The 20718-nt window shown below is 46.3% G+C and overlaps 1 protein-coding gene across 3 annotated transcripts in view; it reads left to right on the top strand.

Annotated features, from left to right (window-relative positions):
• The window catches only part of LOC138743122 (calcium/calmodulin-dependent protein kinase type II subunit alpha), a 125653-nt gene that overhangs the window by 6018 nt on the left and 98917 nt on the right, over positions 1-20718 (top strand). For 2 of the 3 annotated variants that reach the window (XM_069897991.1, XM_069897990.1), the window contains exon 3: positions 8883-8925. The exons of the other annotated variant lie outside the window; for it this stretch is intronic. In XM_069897991.1, the coding sequence (XP_069754092.1) occupies positions 8883-8925 (43 nt within the window). The remainder of the gene's footprint in view (positions 1-8882; positions 8926-20718) is intronic. 3 annotated transcript variants of the gene reach the window in all.

The raw sequence follows: 20718 nt of genomic DNA, 5'->3' as shown, positions 1-20718 counted from the left end.
TGGAGCAAGGTCCTTCTGTTTACTGCAGCCTCTTGTAATAGAGGCTTTTGTAGCATTTGCCTTCCTAATCGCTTGGTGACATCATGAACAAGAACACCTAGATCCCTAATCTCCAATTCAACCGGAGTCTGCCTTTAGAAACTTCTCAGCAAAGTACATAACCTCACACTTGCCCATGTCACTCCATTTGCCAAGGTCTCACCCACTCACCCCACCTCATCTATATCCTGTTGCAGAGTTCTAACATCACAGCAATCCCTCCTACCTATTTCCATGTTATCAGCCTTACACCGTTCTCTTCATCAGTGTAATCTGTCAATAATGGTCGTGATGTATCCTTGATGTCCTTCCAACTGGAAGAAAGCCATTCAGTCGAAAATCAGGCAGATGCTGAACAAAAATGTCTGGGCCGATGGGTGAGGGGAAAGAGAAGAGGTAGGAGGATTGGCTAAAAGGTGAGGGAAAGAGAACTGGGAAGTAATGGGGGAGAGGGCAAGATGTTAGGAGAAGGGGGTGGGGAGCTAGAGAGAAAGAGAGACTGAGGGAAAGGGAGAGAATGGGGGAGGGGGTTAATGGAAATTGGAGGTCGAAATTGATGCCGACTGCTGAGGTGTTGTTCCTCCAATTTATGTGTGGCCTCTACCTGGCAGTACGTGGACAGATATGTCAGTGTGCAGTGGGGCGTGGAGTTGATGTGGTTGGCGCTTATCAAACTGCACTAGATGTTACATCTGCACACATCTTGTTTATCCCCATTTATCCCGGTCTCCCTGTGGGAACCAATCTTGAATCCGTGGCATCTCACTGCCCCAATACGGCGAGCTTTTATCATGTACCGTGCTGACTGTCTACTGGAAATCCAATACACTGCATCTACAGGTTACCGTTATGTCCTCCAAGAACTGGTCAATTTGTCAGACACAAGAGATGTTGCTGGTGTTTAAAACTGGAGCAAAACACACTCAGCTGGAGGAACTCAGTGGGTCCATGGGAGAAAAAGAACATTTGACCTTTTGGGTTGGAACCCTTCATCAAGAGTGTCTGTGTAATTAGGGCATGGGCTAGGATGAGATTTCTTAACCAAGGTGGGTTAAGGACAATGGCTATAAATGGGGAGGCAGAGGTACCTAGTTGGTAGGTGCCAAAATTGCCCATCAAACAAGGACGGTGGGGGGGGGGGGGTCAGGTGAAGGCAGATGCGTCATGTAGGATAAAGCAGGACAAAGCTGGATTGGAGGAGGGGAGGAATAACTGGAGACATGTTACCAGTGGTGGATGTAGAGAAAGTGATAATGGAAATATAATGGAAGATTTTGGGGGAGAGGGAAGGACAGAAGGGACCAGATGGAAGCGAGAGGGTTGAGGAGGAAGATGAGTCAAATTTGTCCAACAGGACTTTCAGAAAACTGTGTTGACTTGGTTTGATTACATGCTCCAAATTTCTTGTACTGTCTGTGAAAACTATGGAGAAGGGGTAGAGGAGATTTACCAGGATGTTGCCTGGATTGGAAAACAAGTGTTATGAGGCAAGGTTAGCAGAGCTGGGACTTTTCTCTTTGGAGCGTAGAAGGATGAGAGGAGACTTGATAGAGGTTGACAAGATTATGAGAGGCATAGACAGGATGGACAGCCAACACCTGGTTCTCAGGGCAGGATCAGCAAACACCAGAGGACATATGTACAAAGTGAAGGAGAGATGTCAGGGGTAAATTTATTTACACTGAGAATTGTGGGTTCCTGGAATGGAGGCTGAAACATTAGGGGCATTTAAGAGAATCTTAGCAGACACATGGATGGAAGGAAAATAGAGGGTATGGGGTAGGGAGGGCTTAGAATGTTTTTTTAGGAAAGAAAAGTATGGGTTGACACAACATTGAGGGCCTATACTGTGCTGTATTATTCTATATTCAGGAATCTGATGGCAGTGGGGAAGAAGCACTCCTTGTGCCATTGAATGCTTGTCTTCAGGGTCCTGTACCTTTTCCCTGATGGTAGCAGAGAGAAGAGGGCATGGCCTGAGTGGTGCAGGTCCTTGAGGGTAGAGGCTGCTTTTATAAGACACCACCTCATGTGCCCGTGATGTCGCAGGCCAAGTTAACAACCCTCTGGAGTTTATTCTTGTCCTGAGAGTTGGCGCTTCCGTACCAGGTAGTGATGCAACCAGCCAGAATGCTCTTTACAGTTCACCTGTAGAGGTTTACAAGAGTCCTTGGTGACACACCGAACCCCCTCAAACAACTCACAAAGTATAGCCACTGGCGAACTTTCTTTTTGTGACTGCATCAACGTGGAGGCTCCAGGAAAAATCCTTGGAGATGTTGACACCAGGAATTTGAAGTTGTTGACCCATTGCCCTGCTCAAAGGTCAGATATACTCAGGTCAAGTTTATTATCATCTGACTGTATGTACACAATGAGATAAAACAGCATTTCTATAGACCACGGTGAACGCACATATAATTCATTTCTCACAAATTCAACACATAATTATATTTGTATGCATGTATGTGATTATTTTAAATAAATATATGTGCATAATTTACTTGTTTAATTTATAAGAGGTCCAAGGTTTCAGGAAACTGTTCATCAATCTTACAACCTGTGGGAAGAAGCTATTTCCCAGCCTGGCCGTCCTGATTCTCTGTACCTCCTTCCTGATTTCTCTCTCTTAAAATTTAAATTTAAATTTTAAAAATTTAGACATACAGCATGGTAACAGGCCCTTTCGGCCCACGAGTCCGTGCTGCCCAATTTACACTCAAATGACCTACACAAACAGTGGGAGGAAACGGGAGCCCCCGGGGGAAACCCACACAGTCACGGGAGGACATACAAACTCTTTAAAGACAGCGTGGGATTCGAACCCCCGTCCTGATCACTGGCACTGTAAATGTAACCACTCCCCCAACTGTGCTGCCCTGTAAATTTCTTTCCCCTCCGCCTCCTCTCTCAATCCCTCCTGATGCTGGATTCTGTCATTGAAACAGTGAAAAGCTGGAGGGATGGGTTGAGTGAGATGGGGTGCCCGTCAACTAAAGGACCCTTTGATATAACTGGAGATCTGGGAGCTAAACACAATGTTGGAGGAACTTGGTGAATCAGGCTGCATCCGTGGGAGAGAAAAAATGATCGATGTTTTGAGCAGATACTGAGGACTGAGTTCCTCCCGCAGATTGTGTTTGACCTTTTCTTTGCCAGATTATATCTGGTACAGTGAGAAGGGTTCTTCTGCGAGCAGACCAACCGGCTATTTCTAACATTCATATGCCTGCATGGAGAGCACTGTTTTCATTTCAGCGTTACAATGAAAATCAAGATCAACAAGCAACTGGTAAGAGCAGCGGGAGAGCACTGTGTGGGGGTCATTCAGGAGCCTGATGGCTGTGGTGAAGAAACAGTCTTTCAGCCTGTTGGTGTGTGATTTCATACTCTTGACCCCTCTTCCTGAAGAGAAGAAGGAGAAGAGAGTGTGCCTGGGGTAGGACAGCTGCCTTTTCCCGGGCAGCGGGTAATGTAGGTGGAGTCCGTGGAGAGGGGAGGGTGAGGGGGGGGGGAGGGGGAGGGTGAGGGGGGAGGGAGAGAGAGGGGGGAGGGAGAGAGAGGGGGGGAGGGAGAGAGAGGGGGGGAGGGAGAGAGAGGGGGGGAGGGAGAGAGAGGGGGGGAGGGAGAGAGAGGGGGGGAGGGAGAGAGAGGGGGGGAGGGAGAGAGAGGGGGGAGGGAGAGAGAGGGGGGAGGGAGAGAGAGGGGGGAGGGAGAGAGAGGGGGGGAGGGAGAGAGAGGGGGAGGGAGAGAGAGGGGGAGGGAGAGAGAGGGGGGGAGGGAGAGAGGGGGGGGAGGGAGAGAGAGGGGGGAGGGAGAGAGAGGGGGGAGGGAGAGAGAGGGGGGAGGGAGAGAGAGGGGGGGAGGGAGAGAGAGGGGGGGAGGGAGAGAGAGGGGGGGAGGGAGAGAGAGGGGGGAGGGAGAGAGAGGGGGGAGGGAGAGAGAGGGGGGAGGGGGGGGGGAGGGAGGGGGGGAGGGAAATAAAGTATTTACACCAAGGTTGGTGGTGGAGGCTGGTACAATAGGGACATTGTAAAGACTCTTGGACATGGGCATTTTGATTGGTGTAGGCAAGTTCTGCCAAAGTGTCAGTTTGCAAAGTGTGTGACTCCACTTTATCAACAGTTAATTCAATATGTTCGAGATACAGGTTCTCATTTTGCACGTGTTTGCATGGCAGTTATTGATGTGAGTCTGATCAATGCCTGATCAATATCAACCTCACTTTGTTGAGCCAGAATGTTACATGGATGTAGCATGTGAGGTTGGCCTGTGTTGAGCTGGTCCACTTTCCAAGTGAAAGGCTGTCAAACTGTATTTTTGGAGGTGGTGATGGAGTGATGTGTGAGTCACTTCACCTGTACCTGTCAGTTGTGCGTTAACAATTACTGTAGGAATGATAACAATCGCAGAGATGGGGCTGAAACGTGGTTTTGGTGTGTGTGGGATGAGCAGAGATGATGGGCACAGAATGTACGCACCCACTTTGAGTGGGCGTGCAAAATTATCCTGCAGATTCCTGATCTATTTTACTCTAATATAGTGTTTTTAACGTTCTGGAAGTTGTTTGTCACTGTAAAATGACAGTGTAGGTTTGTGTAAATATTCAGCGATAACCTGCAAGTGAAAAAATATGGGGAACAGTACTGGTGGGGACAGGTCTGTCACTGTGTAACACTGGGGAACAGAACTGGTGGGGACAGGTCTGTCACTGTGTAACACTGGGGAACAGTACTGGTGGGGACAGGTCTGTCACTGTGTAACAGTGGGGAACAGTACTGGTGGAGACAGGTCTGTCACTGTAACACTGGGGAACAGTACTGGTGGGGACGGGTCTGTCACTGTTACACTGGGGAAGAGTACTGGCGGGGACGGGTCTGTCACTGTGTAGCACTGAGGAACAGTACTGGTGGAGACGGGACTGTCACTGTAACACTGGGGAAGAGTACTGGCGGGGACGGGTCTGTCACTGTGTAGCACTGAGGAACAGTACTGGTGGAGACGGGACTGTCACTGTAACACTGGGGAACAGTACTGGTGGGGACAGGTCTGTCACTGTGTAACACTGGGGAACAGTACTGGTGGGGACAGGTCTGTCACTGTGTAACACTGGGGAACAGTACTGGTGGGGACAGGTCTGTCACTGTGTAACACTGGGGAACAGTACTGGTGGAGACAGGTCTGTCACTGTAGCACTGAGGAACAGTACTGGTGGAGACGGGACTGTCACTGTAACACTGGGGAAGAGTACTGGTGGGGACGGGTCTGTCACTGTGTAGCACTGAGGAACAATACTGGTGGAGACAGAACTGTCACTGTAACACTGGGGAACAGTACTGGCGGGGACGGGTCTGTCACTGTGTAGCACTGAGGAACAGTACTGGTGGAGACGGGACTGTCACTGTAACACTGGGGAACAGTACTGGCGGGGACGGGTCTGTCACTGTGTAGCACTGGGGAACAGTACTGGTGGGGACGGGTCTGTCACTGTGTAGCACTGGGGAACAGTACTGGTGGGGACAGGTCTGTCACTGTGTAGCACTGAGAAACAGTACTGGCGGGGACGGGTCTGTCACTGTGTAGCACTGGGGAACAGTACTGGTGGGGACGGGTCTGTCACTGTGTAGCACTGGGGAACAGTACTGGTGGGGACAGGTCTGTCACTGTGTAGCACTGAGAAACAGTACTGGTGGATGCGAGTTTCTCTGTTTATTACTGTGTATTTGGAATGCAAATCTGTGACTTTATAAACCTTGGATACATTATTGATGGGCACTTTGGAAAGAAAAGAATCCTGTTATTTAAATTGATTGAGACTCCACGACACTGCAGTACAGGGACCTCTCATGATCAGACTACTTGAAGCACCAGCATTTAGCAAGCTTTAACTTGCTCTGAAAATAAGGAAGCTCATGGAATGATGGCCTTCTCCACATGGGGAAAGGTGGAGGGAAGGGAAACCTTCCTGCAGCTGCTCGTGGCTTTGGGGAGGCTGCCCCTCAAGTTAACTTTTTTTTAATCATCTGTCTGTACACGTACAACCAGGCGAAATGGTGTTCCTCTGCACCACGGTGCACACACATAACACAGCACATCATCCTCACACCTACCTCTATACAAAAGGTATAATTTAAAATAAATAGATAGAAATATTTTGGAATTATTTAAACCATTACAGGATAGTGTTCATCAATCTCCCAGCTTGTGGAAAGAAGCTATTCCCCAACCTCGCAGTCCTGATTTTGATGCTCCTGTACCTCCTTCTTGCTGGTAGTGATTCATTGCACTGCATGGAAAGGGGCCTTTATAATTCTTTGAGCCCTATTTAAGCAGTGCCCTTTATTTTAGAAGGGGAACAGTTGAATAGGAGGCCGATGCCTGGAGTGAAGGGCACCTCTACCCAGTTGGCATTGACATCAACTAGTATCCATTGGTTTCCCCCAACCTCCATTTATACCTATTTTTCTTTTCCTCTCACTTTTTTTCCCTTCCCCTGCCTCCTTCCCCCAGCTCTTTATTCACAGAGCCACCCATTCCGCTGATTAATTCCCCTCTCTCCTGTCCTCCTCTCCATTTGTCTGTTGGGCTGTACTCCTCCTCCCGCCCTTTTTCCTCACCTTTTTATTCAAGCACACGCCTGCTTTTTACTTGCGCCCTGACAAAGCTCCCTGGCCCAAAACAGCAGTTATAGATCTTTACCTCTTATCGATGCTGTGGGACTGTCTTGGGTAAATTTGTACCTCTCATTTTGTTCATTTTAGATTGGTCACAGTGTTTGAGCTACCGAAAGAAAATAGACACACACACCGAGAGCAGTTCAGTTTATACAAATGTCCGGGGTAGGTAGAATGGTAGGTAAAATGGTAGGTAGAATAAATGGTCTCTGCAGTTCTCTTCGAGAAACTGGGGATATTTGATGGGAATCGGGGAGAATAGATTTTTGCAGTGTAAGGATTTAATGGGGAAAAGGTCAGTCACTGGAGATGAGTCCACGGCCATGACTATTAAATGGTGGAGCAGGCTCGCTGGGCCGAATAGCCCGCTGTTTCTCTTTTTATGAATGGGTTGGAGGGAAAATGGGTTTGAAGAGATTGCTCTGAGCTGCTATAGATTAAATAGGCTGAATGGCCTCTTGCTCCGATAAAAGGACATTGAAGCATACAGGAGAGGAACAGGCCCTTCGACCCAACTTCTATAACTAATTTATCAGCATTCGATGCATAGCCTTCACTTCAAGGACTTGTCCAAATCCTGCAAGAGTCTCTGTGCTCAGTGCTCCCACAGGAAATGGGGTCACATTCCAAACACCCTCTGGGTGATAAAACTCTTTCACAGTACCCCTCTAAACCTCTTCCCCTTTACCCTAAACCTTTGCCTTATAGTTTTTGATAATTTGATGACTTAATTGATTTCCATTATTATTGAAATAGTCATTCAAAGGGCTGCTTTTCCTGAATTTTCCCACTCTTTGCATCTTTAAGACCACCTGAAGAACTCTGCAATAAATTATTGTGGAGACTCAGGAAATGACCTGAGTCAAGCTCCTGCTAATGGGCCTTGATGAAGGTAGATGGCATCGTTAAGAAAGGTTATGGGGGCATCAGCTTTGATAAGTCGAGGGATTGAGTTTAAGAGCCGCGAGGTAATGATGTAGCTATGCAAAACTTTGGTTAGACCACACTGGAGAACTGGGTCCAGTTCTGGTCACCTCATTGTAGGAAAGGGATGGAGGTGTTGGAAAGGGTGCAGAGGAGATTTACCAGGATGCTGCCTGGTTTCGAGAGCAGGCATTATGAGCAGAGATTAAGGGAGCTCGGGCTTTACTCTTTGGAGAGGAGGAGGAGACAGGATAGGGGTATACAAGAGGAATAGATAGAATGGGCTGCCAGCGCCTCCTTCCCAGGACATCACTGCTCAATACAAGAGGGCCCGGCTATAAGGCAATGGGTGGGAAGTTCAAGGGAGATATTAAAATAAGCTTTTTGGTTGGTGCGTGGAGCGCACAATCTGGGTCAGTGGTGGAGGCGGGTATGGTGGGGAAATTCAAGGGACGACTGGACAAGCACATGGAGGAATTTAAAGTGGAAGGAGATGTGGGAGGCATGATGTGGGCCAAAGAGCCTGTACTCTGGTACACACTCTAAGAGCCTGTACTCTGTTCCACACTCTAAGAGTTCCAACCTAAAATGTCAACCATTCGATTTCTCCCACTGATGTTGCTTGACTCGCAGATCTCCTCCAACAGATTATTTGTTGCTTCAGATTCCTACGTCCGCAGTCTACAATGAACTTATCAAAGTCTTGGGGTCAGGGCTAGGAAGACAGACATGAAGAAGATCACCATGGTTCCTTTCCCTTGAGTACCAGCGTTCGGGAAGATCACATCCTGCAGTGGAAGAAAAAAATTGGACCTCTTCTTTGAAGCCAGGATCTGTTTTAAGTGTCCTCCTTCTGAGCTAAATCATGCAAAATCTTTTTGATGTTGTGAAGAAAATATTTTAAAATGGTCCTTCTGCTGAAATGAGATATGCCAAATGTACTTTGGAACTAAATAGTCAGTCCAATTAGTTTGTGATTTTTATTTTATTTGAATAATCTTGACATTCGTGAGGCGGGTAATGTTCATTATTTAGTGCAGTGCTCTGCAAAATGGAGTGACTTGACTGATTCGACATGCTAAATAGCTTTTTTGAGATGTGGAACTCCAGGATAATGGGACTCCTAAGAGCTTTTTTAGCCAGAAGTATTGGAGGCTGAATTGGAGTTTCAATTTGCCAGCATTTGATTTGAAGATTCGTCATTAATTACCGGTCATAAAGCTCTTCTCATCTTTCTTCATTCAGATAACTCGTGTCTTCCTGATAGGAGCTATCTCCAAGATCAAAAGTAAGTGAAGTTATAAAAAAGGCTGTGTCACCAGATGCAGGGCCTCGACCTGAAACCTCGCCTCTCCATACCCCTCCACAGATGCCGCCTGGCCTGCTGAGGTCTTCTAGCAACTTGATTCTTTTCCTTACCTTTTATCTTGAGTCCCCAAGTGAGTGCTGTACAAAGATGAGAAACAGAAACTCTACGTGACCCTGCTATTCAACAAGATCATGGCTGATATTTTAGCTTCAGACAGAAAGTCAGAAGCCTGAAGTCTAGCACCTCTCGATCCAAGAACAGTTTTTATCCAAACACGATCAGTCTCCTGAACTTCCCGGTACTACCCTTAACCTAATCAGAGATAAAGGGATTAGCCTATGAGGAGAGATTGTCTGGGACTGTACTTGCTGGAATTTAGAAGAATGAGAAGGGATTTTACAGAAACATATAAAATTATTTACAGAAACTTGTAAAATTAGGAAAGGCACAGATAGATAAAGGTAGGTAAGTTGTTTCGATTGGTGGGAGAGACCAGAACTAGGGGACATGGTCTCAAGATCCAGGATAGTAGATTTAGGATGGAGATGAGGAGGAACTGCTTTTCCCAGAGGATGGGGAAATCTGTGGAATTCGCTGCACGTGTGAGGCGACCTCATTAAAAATATATTGTTTTTTTTTTGCATTAATGGTTGTGAGAATAAACGGGTAAGTGGAGCTGAGTCCACAATCAGGCCAGCTGTGATTTCAGTGAATGGTGGAGCAGGCTCGACAGGCTGGATAGTCGAATCCTGCTCCTATTTCTATACCTTATTTCTCAGGTGTTTTGCTCAATCTTTTGGAAATAACTAAAATCACTCTCGACTGGAAGATCGCTTTGAATCATTGGGCTGTGGAGAGGACGCAGAGGAGATTTGCTAGAATAATCCCAGGAAAATGAGGCTTCAGATGTGGGGTGACGTTACTCTATTGGTAACCCAGGGTTCTGAGTAAAGACCCAAAGATTGAGTTCCAATCCCATGTGTCACAGACGCTGGGGAATCGAAAGTCAGTTCATGAAATACAGAGTAAGAGTTGACCAGACAGATAAAGGTCTCAAACCTTTCAGGAGTGTTGTAAAATCTCATTAGGTCGGTATGATTATTGACTTCAGAAGTGGCTATTAATGTCATCCCGACGGAAGATAAGGTGTTGTTCCACCAATTTATGGGTGGTCTCAGTCTGGCAGTGGAGGAGACCATGGAAAGACATTTCAGGAAGGGAGTGGGAGGGAGAATTGAAATGGGTGGCCATTGGGAGATCCACACTATTGCGACAGACAGAGCCAAAATAAAGCAATCTCCCAGTCTGCGCCCAGTCTCTCCGATGTAGAGGAGAGACTGGACCCTTTTAGCAGGGTATGGAGATACTTGAGAGGTTCCCACTGATATACGGCAACGTCTGGTTTTAGAACATGAACAAGAGTCACAGAGCTATCCATTCTGGAAACAGATCCTTCGGCCCATCTTGTCCATGCTGACCAAACTAGTCCCAATTAACTGCATTTGGCCCACATTCATTTCAGTCTTTCCTATCCATGTCTCAGTCCTAATAGTTTTATTTTCTAAACATTATAATTATCCCCATCGCTCCCACTTGCTGGCCCCTCTCCGATCTATTTTTGTGGGCACTTTAATGGAGATGAGGATCTTCCCACCCACCCCCAATCCCTTTGCACATCAATGCTTTAAAAGGCATTGCCATTGCCATTCACTGGAGAAAATCTCCTACATTTTATCTCCAAGCTGCAATACATCACCCCCACTAGCTTTGGACTCCCATACCATGGATGCTGAACAGTTAGTGAAACACTTTGCAATCCCCAACTCTCTGCAAAACTGCAAGTTCATTACCAGAGCTCATTAACCCCACACGATGCTCATGGAAGTTCTGATAGCATTCTCTCGGTGAAAATTGGCCTTGTTTTTAAGCTGATAACTCACTCCCCTTCACACAAGGCAGGCAAATAAAGTGGAAGGGGATTTGCATTCGAATTAGATTATGCATAGGGAAATTTTTGGACAAATGATTGCACACGTGTATTATCTTCCACAATGTTTGTCTGCACAGCCTACAGATCTTTCTGGGTAGATTGCTCAAATGAGGGAGAGAGCAAAAGCAAGGAGGGGTATGAGACCCCGCCTTGTTTGATTTGGTACAACATCAGAAACCCTGGGAAATTTCTACAGAGGTGTGGTGGAAAGTGTGCTGACCAGTTGCATCACAGTCTGGTATGGGGACACCAATACCCCCAGCTTAAAGTCCTGGCCATCACAGGCAAAACCCTCCCCACTATTGAGTACATCTACAGAGAAGGCTGCTGTCAGAGAGCAGCAGCAATTATCAAGGATCCACACCACCCAGCACATGCTCTGTTCTCGCTGCTGCCATCAGGAAAGAGGTATCGGTGCCACAAGACTCACACCACCAGGTTCAGGAACAGTTGCTCCCCCTCCACCATCAGACTCCTCAACGACAAACTCAGTCAGGGACTCATTTACGGACTCTGACTTGTACATTGTGTCAGTTTTTTTAGCACTGCCAATTAATGGTAATTCTGCCTGGCACACCTGAAAAAGAATCTTAGAGTTGTATGTGATGTCATATATGTACTCTGGCAATAAATCTGAACTCGAAATCTGAAAAATTTAGAGAGCGATGGGCATAACGCAGGCAAATAGGACCAGCTTGGGTAGATAACTTGGCTGGCGTGGGTGTGGGGCTGAAGGGACTGTTTCTGTGCTGTATTACTCTATGATGCTGTGAAATCTAAAATAAAAGCAGAAATTGCTGGAAAAACTCAGCAGGTCAGGCAGTATCTGTGGGAAGAGAATAGAGTTAATGATTCAGGTTGAAACCACATTGGAAAACAGTTTTGAAGGGTCTGTCAGACCTTCCCAAATGGTATCATTTTAAGTTCACATTTAGTGCACTGAAATACAGTGGAAAGATTTGTTCTGCATGCTATCCAGCAGGTCCATCCATACATAAGTAGAGCAGAATGGAGAGTCAGATTACAGAGAGAGGTCAGCATTTTTCACTGGTGTGAGGTTCATTCAGGAGCCTGATAATAGCAGTAAAGAAACTGTTCATGAATCAGATGATATGGAATCTTATCGTCTTGAATCTCTGATGGAATTGGAATCAGGTTGATTATCATGAACATGTGTCATGAAATTTGTTGTTTTGTGCCAGTGTTACAGGTGAAAAATTGCTATAAATTACATTTTTATAAATACATTATTTTTTTTTAATTAGTGGAAAAGGAGAGAAAAAAGTGAGGTCGTGTCTGTGGGTCATTGTCCGTTCAGAAATCTGATGATGAATGGGGGGGGGGGGTGGGAAGAAGCTGTTTTTGTCCCATTGGGTGTTCTTCTTCAGGCTCCTGTACCACCTCCTCAATGGTAGCAGAGTGAAGAGGGTATGGCCTGGGTGGTGAGGGTCCTTGAAGATAGAGGCTGCTCTCTTAAGACACCACCTCTTGTAGACATCCTCAATGGAGTGAAGACTGATGCTCTTGATGACAAAGACTTGAGTTCACAACCCTCTGTAGCCTGTTCCTGTCCTGAGCTTCGGCACCTCTGTACCAGACAGTGATGGAACCAGCCAAAATGCTCCACACGGTCCACCTGTAGAAATCTGCAGGAGCCTTTGGTGACGTATCCAATCCCCTCAAACTCCTCACGAAGTATAAACACTGGCGAGCCTTCTTCATGTTTGCATTGACGTGAAGACCCCAGAACAGATGTTCACAGATGTTGACACCCAAAAATTTAAAGCTCTTAACCCTCTCCACTGGTGACCCTTGATGAGAACTGGTTCATGTTCTCCTGGTTTCCACTTCTTGAAGCCCATAATCAGTTCCTTAGTTTTGCTAACATTGAGTGCAAGGTTGTTGCTTGACCCACTCAACAAACTGATCAATCTCCCTCCTGTACGCTTCCTCATTGCTGCCTGTGATCCATCTGACAACCGTGGTGTCATCAATAAATTTGTAGACGGCATTCGAATTGTCATGGGTGTAGAGAGAGTAGAGCAGTGGGCTAAGCACACATCCTTGAAAGTGTGCCCGTGTCGAGGAGAGAGAGTGGGATGAGTGTGTTGACAGCAATCTGATGAAAGGTCTCCAGCCTGAAACATTCACTCCGTTTCTCTCACTGTAGATGCAACCCGACCTGTTGAATACTTCCAACATTTTATAATATAATTTCTGCCAGTTCCATCCTTCCTCATTTCTGAAAATAACACCCCCAGGTGACTTTTGCTGGATAATCCAGCCAATGTTTCCACCAAGTGTGCTGGCAGTGCCAAGGTTCAGCTTGCCCAGAAAGCCACCTGCAGCCTCATTCTCTCTCATCTCCCAACATTTGTTTCCCACCCCACTAAAAGCTCACCAGTTTTTGGACCCTTCTTGTCAGTTAGTCAAGGGATTTTTATCTCTTTCATCTTTGTCCTGCATCATTTCAGGGAAATAAAGAGACTCCTTTGAACAGAATGTGTTCAGTCGCACTTGGCTGTGTTGAATCTTAATTTGTCACTCATACACCCACACTACCTGCTTCTGCATTCCTGTATTACATCACAGCCCTCCATCTATTAACTCTCCCTGATCACCAGAAAACGTCAACTCGCACCTCAAGATCCACAACCTAGATCACCATTGCTGGATCTGGGATTGATTGTATTCCCGGCAGGATAACGGTGATGGAAACAGGGCCTCCTGTTTGATTGAAGGACAGGCTTGCACTCTGTGCCATCCATTTCCAGTAAACAGCCCTCTTTGTGAGGGACATGGCAGTCAATCGGCGCACAGCAAGATTCCACAAAGAGCAACATTGTAATGACCAAATCAACTCCAGATGCTCCCCTACTTACAATGGTTCGACTTGTGATGGTTCGACAATATGTTGATATGATGGCAATACGCATTCTCATGAAAATACCTGCACGTAATCACTTGGTTCTGTCGTTTCACCATTCGCCGCATGGTAGTGTTGGAGTGGCTTGTTATTGGTTATCGCACAAGAACTGATGGATGCTTTGGCTGGCGCTGTTTTATGATTAAAAATAGATTTATTTCAGTGTGCAATAAAAGGTATTTAACATTTAATTATAAAATTGGCTTTGATTTAGATAAATTTGTCCAGCTGTAGGCTGTAGTAAGTGGTCTGAGCACATTTAAGGTAGGCTAGGCTAGCTGAAGCTGAACAGAAATTCTTTCAGTCTTCAATAAATTACGTGAGATATTCCACACTTTATTATAAAATAGGCTTTGTGTACATGTATTTGCCCAACTGTAGGTGTTCTGAGCATGTTTAAGGCAGGGTAAGTCATGACGCTCACCAGGTGTGGTATTTTTCAATTTTCCACTTATGGTGGGTTTATTGGAACCCAACCCCATTGGAAGTCAAGGAGCACTGTATTTTAGGGATGAAACACAGGCGTAAATAAGGGCAAAGAATGAAGCTGAAGGATGGTTCACAGAACCATAAAAAATCGAAGATCAGAGCAGAAGGCCATTCAGCCCTTTGAGGCTGTACCTCGATTGAATCCGATCATGGGATCAGGTGACCTCAGTCCTGCGCACACTCTCCCTAGATCCCTTCAGCCATAATCAGCAGGGGCCACTGTACATTTAAGTAATAGCCTTGTTTTCTTTTCACCTCGGGTTGGGGGCCCATAAACTTTGAGCAGATTCCCATTTTTTTTGTTTTTTTTGGGAGGAGTTGAGGATAACCAAAGAAATGGCTGCCCTGGACCCTGACCCATCAGTGAGATGGCTGTGAACTGAGATGGAGCTGACACAATGCTAAATTTTAAATTTAAATGTAGACATACAGGAAAGTAACAGGCCATTCCTGCCCACGAGCTCGTGCCACCCAGTTAACCTACAACTCCCGGTATGTTTCGAACAGTGGGAGGGAACTGGAGCCCCTGGGGAAAACCCATGCAGTCACGGGGAGAACATACAAACTCCTTACAGACAGCGCGAGTTCAAACCCTGGTCCTGATTGCTGGCGGTGTAACAGCATTGTGCTGCCCTATCTCACCTCCTATTCAGCTTTGAACCCCTCCGGCCCAGACAGAGCTAAGAAACGAGCTGGAAGTCTTATCCCAGCTCTGCGATTGGAAATCTGCTGCCTTAGAATGACAAAGTGAGCATTTTTTGTGTTCCGAATCCAACCGAACATTGTCTCAACTTTTTCAAATCAGCAAAAGGATCTTGTTTCCCCAAAGGCCGGTTGAAGCTTGCAACCTGATCTGTGTGAGGTTTTCCTTTCTGCTTTATAATCTTCCCATTTGATTTCGATAAATACGCAGTCTGCTCTTGGGCTTAATTCTTCAACTGCAGCAAATCTTAAGCTTGCTTTCATCTATCTTTGCTGACACTATCAATGTGACCCCTGGATCACGGCACTCCTCTAATTTTCTCGGAATTCAGTCTCTCCACCTTAGGTAGCCCCGCCGCTCAGTCCAGCCCAGGTTTCTACAATAACAGGGGCCTCCCAGTGGCCAACAATATCAAGCCCACACCCCATTCCCAGATTGTCCTATCCATCTACGGCCTCGTGCACAGCCAAACCGAGGCTACCCATGAATTGGAGAAACAACACCTAATTATTCTTCTTCTGTAGTCTCCACTCAAACGGCATTAATGTTGATTACTCCAATTTCCGTGAGCCCCCTCCCCAAGTCTCTCTCTTTCCCATGTCTCTCCTCCAGCTTCCCATCCATTTCCCTTCCTTCTCCTCCCAAACGGCATTAATGTTAACTACTCCAATTTCCGTGAGCCCCCTCCCCGTCTCGCTCTCTTTCTCATGCCTCTCCTCCAGTTTCCTGTCCATTTCCCTTCCTTCTCCGATCAGATTCCCCCCCCCATCAGCTTTTTCTACCTATGACCTGTTAGCCGACACTCCTCTCCCTGCCCCTTCCTTCCTCCCCACACCCTGTTTATTCAGGCACCTGCGTGGTTTTGCTTCTACCCGACAAAGGGCTCAGGCCTGAAACATTAGTTACCCTTTCTTTCCTGTGGATGCTACATGACATTACCGAATCCCTGCTAACAATCAACCACCTAAATTATATTCAATAGATTGGAAAATAAGACTCATGAGGCAAGGTTAGCAGAGCTGAGACTTTTCTCTCTGGAACATAGAAGGATGAGAGGAGACCTGATCGAGGTCTACAAGATGATGAGAGGCATAGACAAGGTGGACGGCCAGCGCCTGTTTCCCAGGGCAGGATCAGCAAACACCAGAGGATGTCGGTACAAAGTGAAGGGAGGGAAGTTTAGGGATGACGTCAGGAATAAGTTTTTTACACTGAGAGTTGTGGGGGCCTGGAATGCCTTGCCAGGGTGGAGGCTGGAACATTAGGGGTACTTAAGAGACACACATGGATGGAAGGAAAATAGAGGGTTATGGAGTAGGGAGGGTTTAGTACTTTTTAAAGAATATATGGGTCGGCACAACATTGAGGGCCAAACTGTGCCATAGTGTAGTGTTCTATGTTCTAATAAGGGAACACAAGACGATAGGAACAGGAGCTACAGGAAAGATGTTGTTGAGCTGCAATGATTAATAACGATGTTGCCAGGACTTTGGGTGGGGAGGCGCCTGAGGTGTGGGGAGAGGTGAAGCAGGCTGGGGTTTTAATCCTTGGAGCACAGGAGGATGAGGGATCTCAGAGGTGAACAACATCATGAGAGGAATAGATCAGGTGAACGCAGAGAGTCTTTTGCCCAGAGTTGGGGAATCAGCAAACCAGAAGGGAGAGATTTAAGAGGAACCTGAAGGGTAACGTTTTTACACACAGGGTGGTGGGTGGGTGGAGCAGGCTGCTGGTGGAGGGGGATGAGGCAGGGATATTGCAATGGGAAGTTGTGCTGAAGGACCTATTTCCACTCTGTAACTCTGGCTTTATGACTGTGCAGGATTGCTGTAAGTGGGAAGTCTGTGCAGAATCAAGGGCCTCAACTACCTATTTCCTTGCTCTAGGAGGTTGGAAAAAGTGCTACAGTAATGCAAGTTTTTTCCGTGTCTGCATGGTAAATTTTTGAAATATGCTTCATATGAACCTCCCATAAACATTTAGGGAGAACATGGGGGGGTGGGGGTGGGCTTCTTCACACAGAGTGGTGGGAGTGTGGAGCGAGCTGCCAGCTGAAGTGGTGAATGTGGGATCAATTTTAACTTAAGAAGAATTCGGACAGGTACATGGATGGGAGGGGGTATGAAAGGATAGGGACTGGGTGCAGGATAGTGGGACTAGGCAAAAGAAATGATTCAGCACAGACTAGAAGGGCCGAAGGGGCCTGTTTCTGTGCTGTAATGTTCTATGGTTCTAAACCATTGATGTATTCTGTGTGTTGCAGTAGAGAGCAATAGGACAAGAGATTTCTTTGAAGGTAGTATTGTTAAACCAAGGCGATTAAAGCAGCATAATTATGAAGGCATGATAATCTCAGCAACAAACAGCAGTGGGAAACAGTCAGTTCTTCTCCTGGAGTGCCGGGTGAACCCAGACCCACCAACAATCCTCCATCCTCACTTCACACCTTCATTCATCAACAGTCTCTCCAGAGGAGAACAGAACTGAGAGAACAGAACTGAGAGATCAGAACAATACAGCACAAGATCAGGCCCTTCAGCCCATCTGTCTGTGCTGACCATGATATCCACATCAAACTCAAACTCCACTGCCTGCACCTGATGGATTTCACTCCCACCTCTTCCTGTGCCTGTCTTGAAACTCTGTAACCCCGCTATCATAGTTGCTTCCACCACTACCTCTGGCAGCCGGTTCCAGGCTCCCATCACTCTGTGCGTAAATTTCTTTGCCTCAAGTAAAAGCACAGTCATGCTTTTACTTGCCCGGTCTCACATGTCCATGGGAGGTTAAAATATATCACTGATGTTTCAGGCCTGAACCCTTCTTCATGGCTTTCAGTTACCTTGAGGAAGGACTCAGGCACGACAAGTCGGTGATATATCTTTCCCTCCCATGGATGCTGTGAGACCGGCCAAGCTCCTCCAGCACGACTGTGCTTTTACTATGAACACAGCATCTGCAGACTTTCATGTTTCACTCAAGTTATTTTCTCCACATATCTCCCTTAAATTTCCCGCCCCTCACATTCTCCAGCGATTGATGCTCTTACCCTGGAGGAAAGGTTCTGACTGTCCAACCTATCAATACCTCTCATAGCTATATATAAACTGCTATCAATTCTCCCCTCAACCTCCGAGGTTCCAGAGAAAAGGGCCAAGGCACTCCACTCCTTTGCACGAAGTTCCCAGCAGTGTGGTCACATCACAAGCACAGCACTGCCCTCTTTCCTCTGGCTTATTCTGATCCCTGACCAGCTGTGCCCTCTGCCACGAGGAAGGACATCGATGCAGGATAACACCAGTCCTCCCATCCACACACCATCCTGCCGGGGAAGTGTTTCACTCATCCTGCATAGTCACAGAACCGTAGTGTCATCGGAAACAGCCCTTACGGCCCAACTCGTCTGTACCCACCAAATCTATGCAAGCCAGTCCCATTTACCTGCATTCAGCACACATCCCTCCGAACCTTTCCCATCCATGGACCTGTCGAGATACTTTATAAACATTGTAATTGTCACAGCCTCCACCCCTTCCTCCAGCAGTTCGTTGCACACCCACCACAACCTGTGTGGAAATGTACCCCTTCGGATATCTTGCCTCTCTCACCTTAGAGCTAAGTGCCCTAGTTTTAGATTCCCCTATCCTGGGAAAAAGACAGTGACTCTTCACCTTATCCATGCCCTTCAGGATTTTATAAGGCTCAACCCCCCCCTGCCCCCTCAGCCACTGACATTCCAGGGAGAAAAGGATTAGCCTGTCCTTATAGATCTGCTGTCATTCTCATGAAACTTATCTGCACCCTTTCATCCTTCACCACATCCTTCCAACAGCAGGGTGACCAGAACTTTGCACAGAACTCTACGTGTGGTCTCACCAACATTTTGTACAGCTACTAGGGCTAAATCCTGCAATCCTGTCCCTAGTGGTACCCTGGAGGACTAACCCAGGTGGGACATACATGGTACATAAGGACACTGAGGAGTGCGGTAGAACAGCGGGATCTGGGAATACAGATACATCATTCCCTGAAAGTGGTGTCACAGGTGGAGAGGGTTGTAAAGAGAGCTTTTGGTATCTTGGTCTTTATAAATCAAAATATTGAGTACAGGAGTTATGGTGTTATGGTAAAGTTGTGTAAGACATAGGTGAGGCCAAATTTGGAGCACTGTGTGCAGTTTTGGTCACCGAACTACAGGATGGAAAGAGGGCAGAGTCAATTTACTAGGATGTTGCCCGGACTTCAGGAACTGAGTTACAGGGAAAGGTTAAAGAGGTTTGAACTTTATTCCCTGGAGTGTAGAAAAATGAGGGAAGATTTCATAGAGGTATTTAAAATGATGAGGGGGACAGACAGTAAATGCAAGTCGGCTTTGTCGACTGATGTTGGGTGAGACCAGAACCATATCTACAGGTGGATTGCATCTGGATTAGCAATGAAAAGAAAAACAGAATCAGAATTTATTGTCATGAACAAATCATGAAATTTCTTGTTTTGTAGCAGCGTCACAGAGAAAACATTTATATAAAACCACCTTACAACAACAAATAAAAAGTCAAAGTGAGGCAGTGTCTTTGGTTCATTGATGAATCAGGAATCTAATGGCAGCGGGGAAGCAGCTGTCCTTGTGCAGTTGAGTGCTCGTCTTTAGGCTCCTGTATCTTTTCCACCAATGTAGCAGAGTGAAGAGGGCATGGCCTGGGTGGTGGGGTGGGGGGGGGGAGGATCTTTGAGGATAGAGGCTGCTTCTTTTAAGTCACTGCCTCGTGTAGATTTCCTCGATGGAGTGAAGTCTGGTGCCCTTGATGTTGCAGGCCGAGTTAACAATCCTCTGGAGTTTTTTCTTGTCCTGAGAGTTGGTGCTTCCGTACCAGGCAGTCATCCAACCAGCCAAAATGTTCCCCATGGTACACCTGTAGGGGTTTACGAGTGTCTTCAGTGACATACCAAATCTCCTCAGACACTTCACAAAGTTTAGCCACTGGCGAGTCTTCTCTGTGATTGTATCAACAAGGAGGCTCCAGGACCGATCCTCGGAGATTTTGACACCCAGGAATTTGAAGATCTTGACCCTCTCCACTACTGAGCCCTCAATGAGGACTGGATCATGTTTTCCTGACTTCTCCAAAGTTGTTAAGGAATAGAAGTTTGCAAATCACTTTATTTGTCACTTTATAGCTGGAACAGTGAAGGGTTATTCTACAAACAATCTAATGAGTTTACTCCAGCATTCATCAGCTGTATTGAGTAAATCTTTCCAAAGTTAAGGAAGGAGGAAGTAAAACATGAGAGTCTGCAGACATTGTGATTGAAGTAGAAACCCAATGCTGGAGAAACTCAGCAGGTCAGACAGTGAACGTCATGTAAGCAAAGATAAAGATACAGAACCATCGTTTTGGGCTTCAGCCCTTCATCAAGGTATGAGCAAAATGCATGAATTGTCAAGCCTGAAACGTTGGTTCTGTATCCATATCTTTGCTACATGAAGTTCTCTGTTTGACCTGCTAAGTTTCTCCAGCATTGGGTTTTTGTTTAAAGAGGAAGTGAGATATTGGAATATTAATAAAAATCAGAACCATAAATTACGGGCCCTTTCCCTTCTTTTGCACTAATTTACTTATTTTTTTAAATGTAATTTTTAGCAAGGTTTGACCCTGTGACACA

The sequence above is a fragment of the Narcine bancroftii genome, chromosome 9 (assembly GCF_036971445.1).
Source record: "Narcine bancroftii isolate sNarBan1 chromosome 9, sNarBan1.hap1, whole genome shotgun sequence".
Classification (NCBI taxonomy): domain Eukaryota; kingdom Metazoa; phylum Chordata; class Chondrichthyes; order Torpediniformes; family Narcinidae; genus Narcine; species Narcine bancroftii.
The sequence above is the reverse complement of the archived record's forward strand: the minus strand, read 5'-3'. Positions and strand labels throughout refer to the sequence as shown.